Here is a 19023-nt window from a genome sequence, read left to right as displayed (position 1 = left end):
AGAAAATTGTAGTAAGTATGTATGGAATGCATATAGACTTACTGCGTTATAACTTTGAGGAACAGCGTGAGATACGAGATTTTTTAAAAGTAGTGACGTAATATATTATAGGTACATAATATTTATGTACTTTCAAAGTTATTTAAAATTATGGGATTAGGGAGATAAAAAGTATAGTGAGTACAAAGTTACACTTTGTTTATTATTTCCAATGCAATTTTAATACTGGTTGACTTAGTATTTTCACATCATCTGGGTGGCTAGCCGAATGGCACAATCGCTCACGAAACGCTCACGAAACGAAGCGCTAGTAGATATCTATCTCTATCGCGCTTGCGTATTGGCGCGACAGAGCCAGCGGCGTATCGCTTTCGTTTGGCGTCGGAGAAATGCCATTCGGCTACGGGGCCTGAGGTGATATCAGATGTAGGAAGAATGTCAAAGGCAAAAGAAAAGTTGGCACCTTTAATACATGGATAGAGATGACTAGGATATCGGTCCTACATCCGATATCGGATCGGATAATGCGAAAACACAGTTATGTCTCGAATATAACTGGTTGAATAATAAAATAATTACATAATGATTAATCATATAAAATTTGGTATCAATATTCATAAATTATAAAATTTCACTAAACCACTTTTATTATTTATCAATGTGGCCAATATACTCGTAAAGTCATGTCATAAGCATTAATTTCAGATATTTCCGAAACATTCTTATTCGATTGTAATAAGACTCCTTTTTCGAAATTATCCGCCATTCTTAACATATTTTTTCTATCGGATTCACCCGAATACACCTTTGTTTAAATTAGTTGTCGCTTGTCACTCTTGAGAGTGAAATTGTTTATTGGAACGAAGTTTTTAATTACAATTATTGAAATGTTGAATACACTCTGACATACCCAGTTTGTCAGTAGTATCAGGTTCGAAATTTTATTTCCTACGGTAGGGTTAGCTTTCCCATCTATATTGATTATTTTTCCGTTCTTTTTATACTGATATGCTGGATATGCCAGAGTTGAGAGTTTATAATGCATGCAGAGGCAAAGTCAGCCAAAGGCGCTCATTAGCTACTTCTGCCACCCTCCATAAAAAGTGACTGGACATGCTTTTTCCGTGTACAGTCGAATTCATACTGTACATTTCTTCACCTTAATTCTATGCAACAAGGTGAAAAAATGTATAGTATGAATTTTCTGAGAAGGTTTTTTTTAGCTTTTGCCGTAATCTGTGAAACAAAAGCCTTTGTTTCTGTTATTCACAGCGGCTAGCTCCCGTCTCCACGGTACGAGCTAAAGTCTCAGTGTAGTTAAAAAGCAACTATCATGATAACAATAAGGTACAAATTTATGAAACAGTTTACAGTATGCAGGTAACTTTTTTTGAAGATGACAAAACGCGTTCTCCGAAAGGGCTTTTTATGGATTTTAACCTTATTACTAATCATGATATTTGCTTTTTAACTACACTGAAACTACAGCGCGTGCGCTAGAGACGGGAGCTAGCCGCCGTGAATAATAGAAACAAAGGCTTTTGTTTAACAGATTACGGCAAAAGCCAAAAAACCATCTCAAAAAAATCATACTATACACATATTTGTGAACTCGACTGTACCATTCTTTAAATCGGTGTTGCAAGGTTAACCTCTAGTGTGAAGTGCTAAGTGTACGCACAGAGTGTCACCTGCGCGTCGCCGGCGCGGAAGGCGGCGAGGCCCTAGGACTCGGGGTACATGATGCTCTCGACCGGCGCCGAGGCGGTCATGTCGTCGCTTTCTGGCAGCGACCAGTCCTGGAAAATAAAAACTAATTAATAAATCAATTTTGAACAAGCGGAAACGTCCGCTAACGATACTTTAAGTTTTTATATTAAAGGAAGGATTGAGTATTATAGAGAGTTACTGTCGAAGTAAAATGTGTAATCACAGTTCATAGACTGCCATCTCTTGACACAGGCTGAAAACTTTTGAACCTCAGTTTTGACAATTTGGCCCATATTCTTAGCTCGATATGTGTTAAAATGTCAAATATTAATATTAGCGCCATTTAGCTGAGCGTACCCCAAAGGTGTAATGCCATCTAGGCAACCGTACCTTTTTCTGTATGGTACTGACTGAGGTACGTTTTTATCTTAGACTTAATCTGGCTATACGGAGTTATATATGTCTTTGATTAAAGGAAAAATGGAAAGGTGTGTGTGCATAAAGGATGGAAAGATTTGCGAAGTCTGGCGGTGGCTTCCGTAGCTCAATTGGTTAAGAGCGGCCGCCTAGACTGCGGCTGATGCGGGTTCGAGTCCCGTCCGAAGCGTAAATTTTTCCATTTTTTCCTTTAATATAAAAACTTAACGCATTAATAAATGGTTGACATATTGCTTTACGAATATCATAAATAGACCATGTCCACGGCCACGGCATTCTTCTGCCAGCTTTGCGGTCGTGGCTGCCGCTCTCGCATTGGACTCACTAGCCATTTTAGGACATGCCACAATCTGACAGACGCTGCTTAACCCATCATGTTATTGATGTTAGAGGTGATTAATGATGATCATAAATAAATATACGACTAAACTTTTCGAAGCTCAGTGGGCATTTAACTAAATTGAACACAAATTTAGCATTTACTGTATTTTTTCGTTATAAGAGCAATTATTGCAAATAAAATTGTCTTTTACAACTAAAATGTCAAAAACGATTGTTTTTTTATATGCTAAGGGCCGGTTGCATCAAACCGTCTGTCGCCGTTAAAGGGTTCGTTAAATTTTATTGTATGGGAAGTTCCATAGACATCTGCTGCGTGACGATGATGTGTCTGTCAAATGTGCTTGATGCAACTGGCCTTAAGTATACTAAGCATACCTGTTCCTCAGTGCTAGCGAAGAACAAGTAGAAAAGATTGGCTCCGAGGTCAATGGCCGCAGCCAAGTAGAACACTTCTCGCCACTGGCCCAGCGTTTGCTGAAAAAAAAACCACCCTACAATCACAAGTTTGCAACGACTATAAAGGTAGAAAATCTAAAAACCCTAAAGGAATATAGAAACGGTCGTCAATCCCCCCAGAAAACCCCTTATTAGTGACGGTTAAGATTTTCACCACTCCCTTGCCTCCCGTGGGTGTTGTAGAAGCATAGCTGGGCATTAACTCGTTAATCCGTTAATCGTTAATTAACGAAGTTAACATTTCGATTAACGGATTAACTTTTAAGTTAACTTGAAAAAATGTTAACGGACTCGTTAACTTCCGTTAAATTTCTCCGAGTCCGTTAATCGTTAATCTAGTAGGGCACAGGCGCCATCTGCGCTGCGAAAAACACGTTCTGAACGCTACTATAAAAGCCCGAAGTACGGCAAATCCTATGATTTGCCGGTAAATCCTAGGTTTTACCGATGTCGATTGCTAAAAGTCCGAAATATTACCTAAAAAAGTATTCTCACATGGATTTGCTTTTACTAACTTTGATTCGGTGAATCCTAAGCCTTACCATGGCGACTGTTGTAGTGATAGGGCAGCAAATTCGAGCCCTATTTACGACCACATTCGCTTCCCTAGCCTCTACCGCCCAAAGTGCCACAACAGTCCCGTCACAGCCAGCATCTCTCCTGACACAGCTCTTGGCAGTAGCTCAGGCGATCACTGCCTTCCACGTGCAGCCTAGAGTTCAATAGGCTAGCTGTACTTCGGCCTTTTACAGAAATATAATACGTTATAGTGGATACTGATGCAACTAAATATTTAAAGAAAAGTTCATTTTTTTTTCACGTGTTAACGGATTAACGATTAACTTTAACTTACGTTAAATTTGTCGAAATGTATCGCTTTAACGATTAACGAAGTTAACTTTTTTAGTAACGGATTAGCGATTAACGAAGTTAACTATTTGATTAACGGTGCCCAGCTATGTGTAGAAGTCTACTGAGGGGTATAGGTTCAATTGTGGCGTAGGCTAGAAGGCTGGCAACCTGTCACTTGTCACAATTTCGTATTTTTTCAACCTGCTTGATAAGCGTGGCACCACACCTCGGACACTGGCGATCAAATATATGAAAGAGGCGCGTTCCTAGCACACAGTCTAAGCTCGTGTAGGTGAACGCGTACTGTGCTTGTATGAGTGAAATATGACAGGTCGACTGTTCGCGTTTTTGACAGACGGTAACTGTGAGGTAGCCGAGAGGGGGTAGGCGGCACTTTCAGCGGGGAGCGGGAGTGGCCATACTGTACTATAGTACTCTTTATTATACTGTGGTGGCACTGATAATTCGACGGTTTCGTGTGCTGTGCCTTTATGCAGGTGTGAGTTGAGTACATGTATGTATGAGCGATAGATAATTTAATAAGATGGAAGGATGACGTATTATTAAGCAATAATATAATTTATTGAAATTAATTTCCATAGAGTACCTAGTCTGTTCATATTCTTTGATGAATACTTTTGCATGCTAAATTGTATCTTGTTATTTAATGCATGTTAATTATAAGATGTAATGTTTTGAAAAGAAGTTGTCCGCCGAGTTTCTTGCCGGTCCCATAGTGGATACCCCCCTCCCAACTGAGGGGGGACTGAAATCTTCTCGAGGCTGAGGCGTAGGGTTAGAGCCGGCGTAGCTTTATTTGACGTTCATATGCGCATTGTAATATGCCTACTTGAAAAATAAATATTTCATTTTCAATAAAAGTGTGATAAGTTTCTAGACTAGCCTCTATCATACCTGGTCACTACTAATGATGCGGCCGATGGCATAAGGCGCTAGGAAACCACACAGGTTACTCGCAGCATTGGTGATGCCATACATCGTGCCCGCGAACTGAGGCGACAGGTCAATGTGGTTCATCTGGTTACCTAGTATATGAAAAAGATGGTTAAAACGTGCTAGTTTAGTTGCTGATAGTGGCTGTCATTTCAGACAGGAAAGAATGAGTGAATGAAAATATTGAACTTGACGGTTACGACTGTATAGCGATGCAGGTCTCACTCAAACAAGAAAAGTTTTGTTAATTCTATCAGTGCCAGGTTAATTGAATTGACAGAAATGTGTCTCAGGACTCATAATAAAACGGCCCAGGAATAATTCATATATTTTTCTCAAACATGGTATGAAATATTGATGTTATGTGCGTTATAATTGGCAGCGAAGTATGACGTTGCAGGTGCGGCTAGGACGATTGATAGATAATGGAATTTCATACAAACCTTGCAGGCCAAGGCCGGTAAAGTCTTCTTTTTTAATTTCCAAACACAGATAATTGTGACATAACATCCAGGTATTTAGCCAATTAAAAAAAAAACTATAAGGAGCTTTATAGACGTGCCGACTGCAACTGGTACGGGCCCTAGACAATATTTGATTTTGGGTGCGTTTTCATACAAAAAATTTTTTCGTTTTTTTTTTTTAATTTTTTTTTTAATTCTTTGTTTTTTTATAGACGTATACGGGGAATTAAAGGGGAACGAAAATTCGATTATTTTTGCGCTACGACGCACCGTTTAGGAAATACAGCCATCCAAAGTTACTATTTTCAGTAGACTTTATTTATTTCATACCATGTTTGAGAAAAGCACTATACGTACCTCGGCGGGAAATGGGGTTTATCCATTTGTCCCGGCCTCTGTAGTAATGTACTATTAAAACACAGATTAATTAAATACAAAACCAAAACTCCTTGAAGTCCCAAACGACTGTCACCGTCATCGGAAAATCATGTCAAATAACGAACGATGGTTACTGCAGTGAGCTTCGCCAATGCACTAGATAAGCGAAGACTCATCAGCTAGCTACACTACAATATGATTTGGCCATCGCAATCCCCAGACCTTAACCCGATCGAACTTTTATGGGATGAACTCGACCGCAGAGTCCGAAGACAATGTCCGATATCTGCAAACGCTACACAAACTTATAGCAAGAATGCCAAGAATCTGCTCGGAAGTGAAAAAGCGTCGAGGAGGATTTTTCGATGAGAAAAACGTTTAGCTTTTATTTATTATTATGATCCCTTTTTAATAATTGTTATACGCTTTATTTTGTCGGTTGTAGGTACTGAAAAGTAATATTCTCATAGGAATTTCATGAAATGTTGATTATTTACATATATCGTGTTTGGTCTTAAACTTTTTGACGGTAGTGTACTTACCGGCGTAAACTGCGCCTCCAAAGGCAGAGGTGATGCTCAGTAACAGCATGACAGCGGTGCGGTCGCAGCCCGCCCACGCGATGCCCAACAGCCCGAACGCAGGGATGAACGCCGCTGAAAATAGTTTCACCATGTTATACTAAATTACCTACACATTTCTACATAATCCAACATTTGCAAGTACCTTTCACCAGAACCCCAAAAGCGGCGGTTTATTTTCTTTAAAATTATATATAAATAAATTTTCTAGACACTAAGGAAAACCGTCTAATCAATCAATGTTATATAGCCGATGTAACTGTAGCCGCCATTTTTTTTTGCTAAGACAAATCTAAATATAATTTTTAAATTATAAATTCACTATCAAATTAAATCTTCAATGAATACAGTGGTTGCTTTCACTTACCGACTGTGTTCCACAGTTTCATACTGTTGAGCCGCGAGATGAATCCCTTCGCCAACAGCCAGTCGGCGAAGATGCTGATAATGATACCGGCAATCCAGGCCGTGAAGTATGGGATCGCTGATAGTCTCGCATTCTGTACAAAATTATAATTGTTAGAAAAATAACACAAGGGTTTATAACTCAGTCAAGAGCACTGAGGTTGGTTTTAGTGTCACGCGGACCGACCGCTTGGAGCGCATCGGACTAATATACTCTGTCAAACAAGTCTGTCAGTAAATAAGAACAAAGAAAACTATATGCATCCTTTTCTTTAGGGTGTTGTGTTCCTGCCGGTGAGTAAGGCTGCCAGAGCTCAACGAGGGTGCGGTGTGCTGATGACGGGAAGACTTACGGAACTAACTTGTTCCGTCTATTGTCCTTTGAGTCGTTGGCTTCGGAACTTACGTACACTCCTTTTTGCTGTGTACTTAACACAGCAAAAGGGAGTGTACAGTTTCTAATGGGATGCAACGCGCATGTTGTTTGAGTTGCAGGCGTCCATAGGTTACGGTGACCGCTTTACATCAGGCGGACCGTATACTTGTTTGCCACCGACGTAGTATAAAAAAAAAAAAAGTAAGTTCAGGGAGCGTTTTAGAGTAAAGCGGACGGGTCCATACAAATTAGTCGTGCGGATCGCTCCGCGCGACAATAAAACCAGCTTGAAGGAAACTTAACGGACCGACTATGTACAGATTGTGCAGGTATAGGTTGGAGCGAGACACAGCACACCCTACGTTTCACTCCCACCATGGCTGCCGCTTGTCGCTGCTGCCGCCACGGGAAATCGTGCCCGGACCGCTATATAATTCTACCACAAGATTCACACTGACTAGTACATTACATGTTTGCTGGACGAGTAACACTACTATGTGTGGTGTGGTCGGGAGGTTAGTCTTGCGCCGATGCAAGTCCTCAGGGTTGGCTAGGGTTGTAAACCTTGAAATGTAGATGTCGCTGGTGATGCATGACTACGTCACGGTGACGTAGTCGTGCATCACAGTCGCAATGGTTAAATTCGCAGTCATGGACGGATGGTCGGCTGGCGCAATTGGTAACGCATTGGACCGGCAATCCAAGGATGTGGGTTCGAGTCCCACGTTGGCCAGAGTCGATCATTGTTGATTTTTTCATTGCGATTGATGTCTGCATTTATAATTTGCGACCATGTAATGTACTTATTTGTTACTCACTGAAACTATGTCAAAGTGCAGTATATTGTTCATATAACTCGGCAGCTCGGTCAACTGCGTGTAAAACAGCCAGGACTGCCCGCACTGGGCGATCAGGATGGCCCACAGAGGAACACACGTCAGGAACTTCATCCACGGTATGGCCATGCCACGTTTGTCTTCCTGAAATCAAAACAACAGAATTTAAAAAAATACTGTTTTATATGCGATAACATCTTTTCTCGATACGTATCTACCTAATAAAAAAAACTGGCTTGAGTAAACCATCCTTTCGTTGGCAGTTTTTTATTTAGCGGCAATGCTTTATAAAATCATTTTAAATTTCGTTACTTATGGGACGTAATTTCGACGTAATTTTAGGGTGTCGAAAAATGGTAAAAAAAGAAACCCGTACGACCGTAAGCATGGCATTTTACCATGTACTTCCATTTACCTAACCATCTTGCTAATAGAATAAAAAAGTATACAAAAACACATGTTTAAACAGAACTATTATATAATGAATGCCTGAACGTCCAATAATCAATGCTATCGCTCAAAACAGTAAATACTAAAATATAGCTTTCAACTTACGACATATTATTTCAACCAAACAATTGGTGTATCGTAATCTAAAACACTTGTGTTATAATTATATTGAATGCACAGATGTCGCGGTGCATTCACATTTAATTACCTACCTACATTCATTTGCGTAACTGTTCTATCAACACTTTGGTATTATTGCATGTCCTATATTTATCAATTGGATTCATATTCCTATTTCCGATTCCGGCGACTTCCTAACGGGCATAAACTGCAGGCAACTGTACCTACCTTTATTGACAGTCGGTAGGCAATAAGTGGCGATAGATAATTAAATAGGGTGCCCTCTATTTCGCCTATCATTAATTCGCATAATTTGAATTCGCAGAACAGATTTGGCATAACATAATTGTTCATAATATTGAATAAGCATAATATTAAAAATGCATAATTCTTATTTCGCATAACAATGAATCTGCATAATTTAAATTTGCATACTATTATTTCGTATAACTTTAATTGTCCTAAAATGAATTACCATACTTACTAACTGTATGGACCAAGCGATTGGATCAATCAGGGGCTGATTTTCCAATTTCGAGCGCTCGATTTTGAGTGTTTAATTTTATACTGTCTCACTTATTAAGCATGAAAAAAATAGGGGTAAGTAAGGTACAGCGGGGCAAATATCGAGTGGGGGGCAAATGTAACTGTGGTCAATCTTCCATGTTTTATAATGTTTGCATTATTTAAAAAAAACTGTTTATTTTTAAGAAACATACATGTATTTATGAACTTATCTGCTAATCTTAAATTAAAAAGATTATTTGAGTTAAGGAGTCTTTATTTTATTTATACATTACTATTAAGTTTTTTCGTTTTTCATAAGTGTTTTTCAGAGAATACATAGAGTGTCTACCAGTTATGTAGTAAGCGTGTTCAGTGGGTACATGTAATAATGGAATAATGGAAATAGTGTAATAATGGAAAAAAATGGATTAGTTACAATTGCCTTTTAGTCTAGATTTGCCCCGCTGTACCTTACTAAAGAAATTGAAAATGGATAGTATTTAAATAATATTATTTCATCGTTCAGATTTTCGCAGATCGCACGTGCCAATACTGATACCCGAGTAAGCGGAAGATTCCAATATTGAACCGCGAACGTAGCGAGTGGTTCAAAAAGTGGAATCTTGAGCGTTGCGAGGGTTTCAAGGCACATTAACCTTCGTACGGCACGTTAAACATTGCCACCGAGTTTGAAACACAAAATTTTTCATCACCCCAACACGAACAAAATACTGACTATAAAACATCAAACTAAATCAAATCCATCGATTTCTTCAATATTTATGATTCAAAATCATCATTTATAGGTAAAATTCTATCAGCTAGCTTAAGAAATCAAGTATAAATTTGTATGAAATTACTTTGCACTCTTGTGGATAAAATGCAATTTTGCTATTTGTTTTCGAACAGAAAAGTAAGCCGTTACCCGTTAGTGTGGTGAAAATATAATTTTCTTGTATGCCATTTAAACATTCTACGAAACAAAGTTATGCTTATTATACTTATACCAATTCATCGTTATAACAATTTACATTATGCGCATTAGCATTATACGAAATCTGTTATGCGAAATAATGATATGCGTATTAAACGTTATGCGTAATAAACGGTATGCCAATTCATATTAGGAGTATTCAGTTATGCGAATTAATATAGACCCAATTAAATAGATTCCGTAGAAAAGTCAGAAGGTATTGGTCCCCAAGTCCCCATACCATTCCACGATCCTTCTCTTTCTGCATAGATATACTTTAATAAAAATCCCCTTTGTTCCTTTTGCAGAAGACTGACATAATGTACGCTTCGAAAGGACGATCATTTGCTACACTATCGTATAGGTAACTGTAATGGTAGTTGTATCGTTGTTGTAAATAAATAAAAAAACTGGTTCAAGTCTTTATCAATTTCAAACTAAACAGTTGATTCGTAATTATTCGGCCAATTAAACCCTTAATCAAATGTAATGCATGTATGCATCGAACAGCCTAGTTTGTAACCGATACGGCGTCCAATTCGCGCGTAATCAGCAAATTGACGCGAGGTCAGCCGCTGACTCATTCGCAGTTGATAGTGCGCGAACAGAACGTTACGACTAACAAACCGTTTCGTATTGATGCAGTCCGAATTTCATAGGTTATTTGAAAGTTTTATGGTTTTATAAAATGGATGCAAACGTTTTTGAAACGGTTTTTTATGACACCACTGTTGAAGGGTGAAAGTGTCGCCATGTTTGTCATTACGTGAGCGACTTAGTTCGGTGACCCTTGCCATAAACTAGGAAGATGCAATTTAATATAAGTAGATACTTTAGCATCTATGCCAATATTTTAAAGAGGTGAAAGGAACGTTTATGTTTCGAAAGGCGCTCTAAAATGCATTTTTTGCGCTTTATAGGTACCTACTTATGACGTGTCGTTGACATTTACAACTTAATGTACCTAAATTAAGTTTACTGCACTGCAAAGTACACAAAAAAATCTGTTACTAACAGAAGTAATACAAAATCGATGATTACGGGCCAGTTACATAAAATAGTAACAGACATCTACATCACGCAGCAGAGGTGTTTATTGAACTTCCCCATACAATAAAATCTATTGAACGCCGTAACGGTAACAGACGGTCTGGTGCAACCAACCTTAAGTGTAAAATATTTCAAAACCTCACCTGCGGTCCAATACTCTGAGTAATATACTCAATCTCCTTCGGACATATCCTAGGATGGCACTGCGGGGAGTCATACACCAGAAACAGCCACCCGATGAACCAGATCACTCCCAGCCCTCCGAACAGATAGAAGCAGAGCGGCCAACCGCCTCCCCAGTTCAGGGTGCAAAGCCATCCGGATATGGGCAGTGAGATCACTGTACCAAAGTTTGATCCTGAAAAAGGAACCTTAGTTAAAAAAAACTGAAAAACACGCTTTAATAGAAATCAAACTATAAACCTAATCGTGGCCAAACTTTATTTCTAGAATTTTCTAAGAAATCCAAAAACAGCAAAAATACGATGGCTGGTATATACAGATACACGTTAAACTTTCGTGAGACATATTCAAATAAATAAATAAAAATAAAACAATTTTATTTCGTAAAAAGACCATATTTAGTAACATATTTTAAAATAGAATCTACGGTTGTACTTACGTTATTATATCGCTATTGCTGCGACATGTTTCGGGCCAATTCGGAGGCCCCTCTTCGGGCATATAGGAGTTCACGCGACGGCTAAACCCCGTGGACATGGCGCAGCAATAGCGATATAATAACGTGAGTACAACCGTAGATTCATTAATCACTCCCGTATAATTCAACTTTCAAACAAAAAATCTAAATCTAAATCGGTTTCCGTCCGGGATCCGCCGACAGACACACATACAGTCAGACACGTCCAACTTTTAACATCCCGTCGTTTTTGCGTCGGGGGTTAAACAAGAAGATGCGATCGTAGATTGAGCTGGGGAATAAGATTTGCTCAGAACCGGAAAAGATGACATACTTAGAGAGATGCCCTTGCATAGTATGACCATAAAAAGTCATAGGTGAATCATTACCTTTATTTATAATGATGAAAGTCTAACTAACACTAGTACACACATACAGAGTACCTATAAACACCAACTCAATTGGAATTGGATGATATTTCATCGGTAGTTTTTAAGTTTTTGAATCACGAGTTATAGTTACGTTTTCTCGCTTAAAACATGATAATGACGTAGCCTCTGTAGAACACTGTGTTAAAAACACCTTGTATTCTAAGTAAGACGCTTACCTGCGTATACATAAGCCGCAAACTTCGACTTTTCCAACGGAGGAATCCACCGAGCGAGCTTAGCGTGCATAGCTGGATATGTCACGCCTTCAACCAATCTCCCCAAATTCTCTACAGCTATGAAGAACTTGAAATCTGGATCTGGCGATTGAGTCAAAGATGCTGAAGCTGAACGTAGTGTTTAGTGCTTACCTGCATAAACATATGCAGTAAACTTCGACCTTTCCAACGGTAGTATCCACCTAGTCCCTCCAAAACCCTCATGGCTATGAACAACTTGAAGTCTGTACGCGGTGTTTAAGGTAAAAATGCCGAAAGTAGTAAGAGGTAGTTATTGGGACGCCTACCTGCGTATACATAGGCTGCAAACTTCGACCTTTCCAACGGGGGTATCCACCGAGCGAGCATAGCGTGCATGGCTGGATATGTCACGCCTTCGCCCAATCCCTCTAAAGCCCTCACGGCTATAAAGAACTTAAAGTCTGTGTATGCTGCAATTGGGCTAAGGATGGTGAATATGGCGGTTAGTAGGACGCCTATGCCGTATACTAGTTTACCGCCGAATAGCTCGGCTATTCGACCTCCGGGGACCTGTGGAAAAATATTAGATGTAAGGGTCAATAGATAATTTTATTTTGTACAAGTACATATCGTCACTACTTTTAAGAAAACTTGTATTTTCGTCTGTCAATGAAAAGAAAATTCTAGTAAGTATGTATGGAATGCATATAGACTAACTGCGTTTTAATTTTGATGAGCTGCGTGAGATACGAGATTTTTTAAAAGTAGTGACGATATGTAAACTTGTTTTGGTATTTTTTATATTTACAAATGTGACTAAGATCTGCGAAAGCTGTCATGGTAGAGAACAATCTCAGAAAATGCCGAAGACCAGGCACTGGCTGGGATAAGTGCGTTTCACATTATCCGATCCGATATCGGATGTAGGACCGATATCTCATACATCAGGCGCCATCTTAGATTTTTTTCATTGAAATCCTTCCGACATCCGATATTGGATCGGATAGTGTGAAAACGTACTAACGCTAGGTAAAAAAAAGCCAAATGTGACGAATAATCAATAAAATGACACAGGGTCAATTGCCATGCCTAGAACAAACCTGTAGAATTAACGACTGTATTTCGGACATAACATTCTCGGCAGATAAAATTCAACGAGCAATCAAAGAAATGAAACACGACTCATCACCAGGCCCAGACGGCGTCCCTGTCATACTTTTGCAGAAATGTGACGCAGTTTCTAGTACATTATCAATAATGATGCAGCTATCGTATGACACTGGTATCTTGCCGGAGCAATGGAAAACCGCTAACGTGACCCCGATTTTCAAGAAAGGAAGCAAGTTGGAGCCAGCAAATTATCGACCAATAAGCCTAACCAGTGTAGTTTGCAAGGTCATGGAAAAATTAATAGTGAAACACATTAGAGGATTCCTTACCAGCACACTATTATAGGTGACCAACAACATGGCTTCTGCCCCCACCGCTCGACTGTGTCCAATTTACTATCCTGCCTTTCCTCATGGACAAATAGTTTCAATGTAAGGGAGCCTACCGACGTAATCTACTTAGATTATGAAAAAGCTTTCGATAAAGTCCCCACAACAAGACTTCTTTTTAAGCTGGAGCACCTGGGCATTAGAGGAAGCTATTAAAGTGGATTGAGGCGTTTCTGCGTCATAGAACACTCAAAGTGAGAGTGGGTGATTCGATGTCATTGCAACGAGATATTCACAGCGGAGTTCCACAAGGTTCAGTGTTGGGCCCTGTTCTGTACATTATATACACTTTTGACTTGCCTCACTGCTTAAACTGCAGCATCAGTACTTTTGCAGATGACACTAAACTATTCGCCAACCCATTGCTTGACTTTGATTTGCTACAAGACGACCTGAACAAAGTATGGAACTGGTCAAAAAGATGGCTCATAAACCTTAACATTTCAAAATGTACTGTTCTGCACATAGGCAAAAATAACCCTCGTTATGTTTATAATTTAGACAATGCTCCCCTAAAAGCTGTCAAGACACAAACCGATCTGGGCGCCAAAATCACAGAGGATCTAAAATGGGAAGAACACATAACATCGATCGTTAAGAGAGCAAAGAGTCTCATCTACCTCATAAGAAAAGCTTTCGGGAATCTGACGCCAGATATGATGCTCAAAATTCACAAAACCTATGTTAGGCCTATATTGGAATACGCGTTTCAAGTGTGGAGCCCTTATTTTATCAAGGACATCGATTTGTTGGAGAAGGTTCAACGCAGCTTCACCAAAATACCGAAGAAACTTAAAAAAATGTCCTATGAGGAAAGATTGGAGTTCCTAAAGCTTACAAGCCTGAAGGAGCGTAGAGAGCGTGGAGACCTGATCGAGACATACAAAATACTAACCCAACATTATGACCTCAAAGATTTTCATAAAATGCTAGAACGTAATAACAACACCCGTCTGAGAGGTCATCAGTATAAACTGGTCTCTCGCAGGTCATACAACAATCCTCATAGACATTTCTTTAGTAATAGAGTGGTAAAAGCTTGGAATCAGCTCCCGGAGGATGTAATATTGGCCCAAAGTGTAAACGAATTCAAGAATAAGTTAGACAAGCACAGTGCTAATTCCACATAACACCTGAAACCTCTACCGACAACTGGATACAGGCTTTATCAGTTACTACAACTGCCTGCCTGCTTTACAAATAATAATAATAATAATAATAAGCCCGCAGGGCAGCTTGTGGCGAGCTGTAGGGGAGTGACGACCCCACGGACCCGAGTGTTCCCGAGAGTCGGTCAGGGTCTCCGTCTCCGGCGTGTCTTCGCCGGCCGGAGTGGAACCCCAAGGGGACCCGCAGGACTCTCAGCTCTGGCTTGCCTTCATTGGCCGTCCAGAGAGGAACGTCTGAGCTGTCGCTCCAGGGGTGGAAGTGTTAAAGGGCATAACGCCGCGAGTAACTTCGGAGAAAGCGCAGCACCACCTCTCGACACCCCTGAGCCACTCATGCTGGTGTTGCGCCTGGCCGACTTTATGATGGCAAATCAGGTGCCCATCTACCGAGTGGCGAGTCACCGCCTGCCTCGATAACACTGTATTTACAATGTTATGGCAGGTGTCCCGAACTCTTAGCAATAGCCCAGTCTTATTTCCATCCAAATTTAAACCATAGAACAGGCATCTTTCCATTTTCTACAATAGTCCAATGCCTGCTGAAACCGGTTCACGGGTTTTTCATGTACCCGTGAATGGGTTCCAGCAGGCGTTCTACATGACATCAAAGCTCTCCAAATGGCCTCTACGTGTTGGATCTATATCCCCACGCACGCCTTATAAATGACCGGGCTCGAAAGACCCGAGAGTTTTAAACGGAGATACAAATAATAATAATAATAACAGCAAAAACCTATTTCTTCAATTAGAGTACAATAAATTAAATCAATCCAAAAGAGACTAGGAGGACCTGTCATACAGACCATTCACCATGTCAAGTATATGCTGTATATGACTGTATACCTAGTTGTAAAATGTTAATTTAAAGCATTAGGTTTCAAATTAGTTAAATTATTCTATTGTTCTTATCCTCTATTGTAGAGACATCATCTAATGAATGATAGGCAAGCTAACTTTTTATAAGCAAATTCCAAACCAGCCAGTGCCAGGGTCCAACACATACTAAATTTATGTGGTACTCATATCATATCTAAGTATAGAATTTACCTGTGTCAGCACATATCCATAGAAAAACGAGCCTAGAATTATACTCTGCTGTTCAGCAGTCCAATTAAAATCACCAGTTTTCTGAAACAATATACTTCAATCAATTAAAAAAAAAAACTTCAATCAATTAAATTGATCAGTAAATAAATTACCCTTTATTGAAACTTACACTATTTTTGATCTCTCCATTCTACCGCTGAATATTGCTAGTGTGCCCTCAAGTGAGAGACATGGCCACCAGCCAAAAGCTAAAAAGCTTATGTTTTATTCATAAGTTAATATTTAAGAAATTATTTATACTATACAAAATTGCAAACAAGTAATTATTCCCATGTATGCACTTACCTAACAAATAGTTAATAAGCAAAAATAGTATACATGTAGATGAAAGCTTCAGTAAATAAAGGCTATTTTTTTTTTATTTATTTTATTTATATTTATGCACTTACCACTGGTACTGTACTATTATCGGGTATTCCAGTCGGGCAGACATCTAACGTGGAGTCGTTTGTTGATGGAACTGGGGCTGTGGCGTTGATCATAGCCACTATAGCCACCGAGAGGTTGACTCGCATGGCATACACATTGGCGAACCCCAGGAAGCCCATGATGCCGAGAACTGTGCGGCTTTTGATCCATCCTGTTGTTTCTTCTGCAAGAGTTAAAGTTTCATATTAAGGTCCGACCGAGATTATAGCCGGCCGAGAAATCTCGGCCGAGACTTCATACAACTTAGTTTGTAGCCGAGAATCTCGGCTGGACCATATTTCATATTAAGAGCTTGTTTTTAATGACATATTGATTGTTTTAAATCTTTACAGGTTGGCTAGGAGGTTATATTTTTTTATAATAAGCTTATTGTTTATATAAACGTTTTTTTATTTCTTTCTTTCTTTCTATTGTGAATTGTTGTCACTGCAAGATATACTAGTTTATAAATGGGATTAGGAAATAAAGGCTTTTTTATTATATTTTATTTATTTATTGTGAAAATGGCTTGCTTATAACACTACCACCAGAAAGGTATATTTTGTTAGTTTAAATTTCATAAACCAGGTTATATAGTACAGGAGAATGTAACTATGACAAGGAGTTAAAATAGCCAATCTAGTTAAAGATAAATTGTAGCAAAACTTACATGTCAAGAACACAGTTAGCAGCATAAATAGAAAAACACAATAAATTAGACTAAATATCTTACTTATCTAAGCATAACAACAAACAAGTACTGTTCATCAAAAGTAAAACTAGAGATAAACTAATAGTTAAACTACAACCATATCCTCTTGGCGCCCAATGTACTTTCTTAAGTACATTTGGTTTCAATGGGATTTTAACTTTCATGTAAACAAATAAAATATAATTTCTTTTGTTTCTAAAATTTTACGAACAAATGAAATTGAATTCAATCTCAAGTACAATAAGAATCAAAATTCCCTAGCAAAAGTTTTGTAAGGTGGGCGCTACAAGGGTAATGTAAAATATATAACTATGTGCTTTCATCCTTCTTCACTCACCAGAACTTGAAATAATTTTATTATAAAGGAAAATGTAATAATTTGAACACTGTTTTAGCAGCTATTTTTTTATAAATTGAATGAGTAGTGTTAACAAAATTTCACTTCATAATGACATAATAGTAATGTATACTTGTATAGAATAAACAAATAGTAAGTTATTGATATTATTCCGCCCTTTACTCCCCCTGACCCACATGCATAAATCAGTTATATGACTAAAAGCAATATTAATGAAATACAATAATGAATACAACAATCTTTATAATTATTATGAACTAATTATAGGAACATTAAGATTGTATAATTTACATGGAAAAGTTAAGTATGAACAATATAAAACTCGCAACGCGACCTTGAATAGGATCGGCGGATAGGGTAGGCGTACTCAAAAACATAAACAAATTGGATGTACCTCGATCTTCCACAATCAGGTTTCTGCTGCTGCTGGTCACATTTTCGTCAATGTCCGAGTTAATTATAGGACTTTCTTCTATATCCAAAGACATCGTTAATTTATAATAACATTCCGTGCTCCACTTATCATCTAGGTGTTTAAATTAACACCAAATTCGCGTATTAAGAACCTAAGATGGATACTGATCACAATGACTTGTAATCAGTTTAATTAAAACTAGGTCCGTTCATTTCCCTATAGAATCTGTTTTATTCAATTGTGTTGTTACTTGTTACGGTGAGTCACTCGCGTTTTTTGTATAGAACGATTACGTCGTACATAAACAAAGAAAATTTGTTCAACGCAAACCGTGCTGCGTTCCATCCGCAGAATAGCTGACAGTGACAGCTGTCCAATTCTACCACAGACTAGGCAATGTGAACATTTTGACATGTTAGTGCTTGCACATGGAGCGTACTTTAAGGGCTTAATAGACATTGGATCCGTTTGCAAGTGCCCAATAATTAACCAAGTGCTCCAGCGAGGGCAGATCAAGGGCAAATCCATCTCGTGCTTTATAACTATTGAGTAGGTTACATGGTCAAATTCTTGGTCCAGCCTAAATACGAGCACTAACCCGTACTTATAGTTAACACCTCCTAGTGAGTATTATATCCTTTGGTTAACACTCATAATTTTATTGGGTCATTTCTTCTTAACCAATTGTAGGTAAAAGCAGACTTGCGTTGCTGCTGATGCATCTAGTTTGATGTTTGATCATACGTAAGTGTAGATCGCGGCTTCAGTTGTTTTAGAGAGCGCGCTCACGGGCATCTTTTGGCAGCGACTTTTTTGTCGCTCACATCATCGGTCTATGGGCTAGTATGAAAGTGGGCACACGAAGCGACGCAACTTTTCATACAAATACGCCGAGCAACTTTGTCGCCCGTGGGCGCGCACCCTTACATGTAGCTTAATAAGCCTCGTACAATAAACTAAAATTTGATATGTTATGTACACGGAGCTTCAAAATTTGTTTATCAGATTACAGAAAACTAGGTTACTGAATGTAACAGAGAATGATTAGGAGGCTAAAGTTTTATTGAACTTGTGAATTAAACAGTGGGAATTGCCTATTAGTTGGCATGGTTTGAGTATTAGGTATCTACATAATAAATAAGCTATACAATTAAAAAAAAAAAAAGTGTACCCAGCTGGGGAATCGAACCCGGTT

The 19023-nt window shown here is 38.8% G+C and overlaps 1 protein-coding gene and 2 non-coding genes across 3 annotated transcripts; 2 read left to right on the top strand and 1 right to left on the bottom strand.

The window, feature by feature from the left end:
* Positions 1-1346: 1346 nt before the first annotated feature.
* LOC125230577 (putative inorganic phosphate cotransporter) lies at positions 1347-18970 on the bottom strand. Its single transcript, XM_048135774.1, has 11 exons — positions 17808-18970; positions 16325-16527; positions 15876-15956; positions 12487-12730; positions 11036-11250; positions 7775-7936; positions 6543-6675; positions 6137-6250; positions 4714-4844; positions 2866-2964; positions 1347-1799 (listed from the first exon to the last, which is right to left on the bottom strand). Exons 1-11 carry the CDS (start codon positions 17899-17901, stop codon positions 1725-1727), a joined length of 1551 nt encoding a protein of 516 aa, XP_047991731.1. The 5' UTR covers positions 17902-18970; the 3' UTR covers positions 1347-1724.
* Positions 2244-2317, top strand: Trnas-aga. The gene has a single exon. It is a non-coding gene; the product is annotated as a tRNA-Ser (tRNA).
* Positions 7618-7689, top strand: Trnaa-ggc. The gene has a single exon. It is a non-coding gene; the product is annotated as a tRNA-Ala (tRNA).
* Positions 18971-19023: the final 53 nt, after the last annotated feature.

This window comes from Leguminivora glycinivorella, chromosome 10 (assembly GCF_023078275.1).
Source record: "Leguminivora glycinivorella isolate SPB_JAAS2020 chromosome 10, LegGlyc_1.1, whole genome shotgun sequence".
Taxonomy (NCBI): domain Eukaryota; kingdom Metazoa; phylum Arthropoda; class Insecta; order Lepidoptera; family Tortricidae; genus Leguminivora; species Leguminivora glycinivorella.
The sequence above is the reverse complement of the archived record's forward strand: the minus strand, read 5'-3'. Positions and strand labels throughout refer to the sequence as shown.

Coding starts and splice junctions, on each gene's coding strand:
- LOC125230577 (XM_048135774.1), bottom strand. CDS start 17,901: ATGTCTTTGGATATAGAAGAAAGTCCTATAATTAACTCGGACATTGAC. Junction 12,731..15,875: donor ATGGATATGTGCTGACACAG/GTAAATTCTATA, acceptor ATTTTTCCACAG/GTCCCCGGAGGTCGAATAGC. Junction 6,676..7,774: donor TGCACTTTGACATAGTTTCA/GTGAGTAACAAA, acceptor AATTTTGTACAG/AATGCGAGACTATCAGCGAT.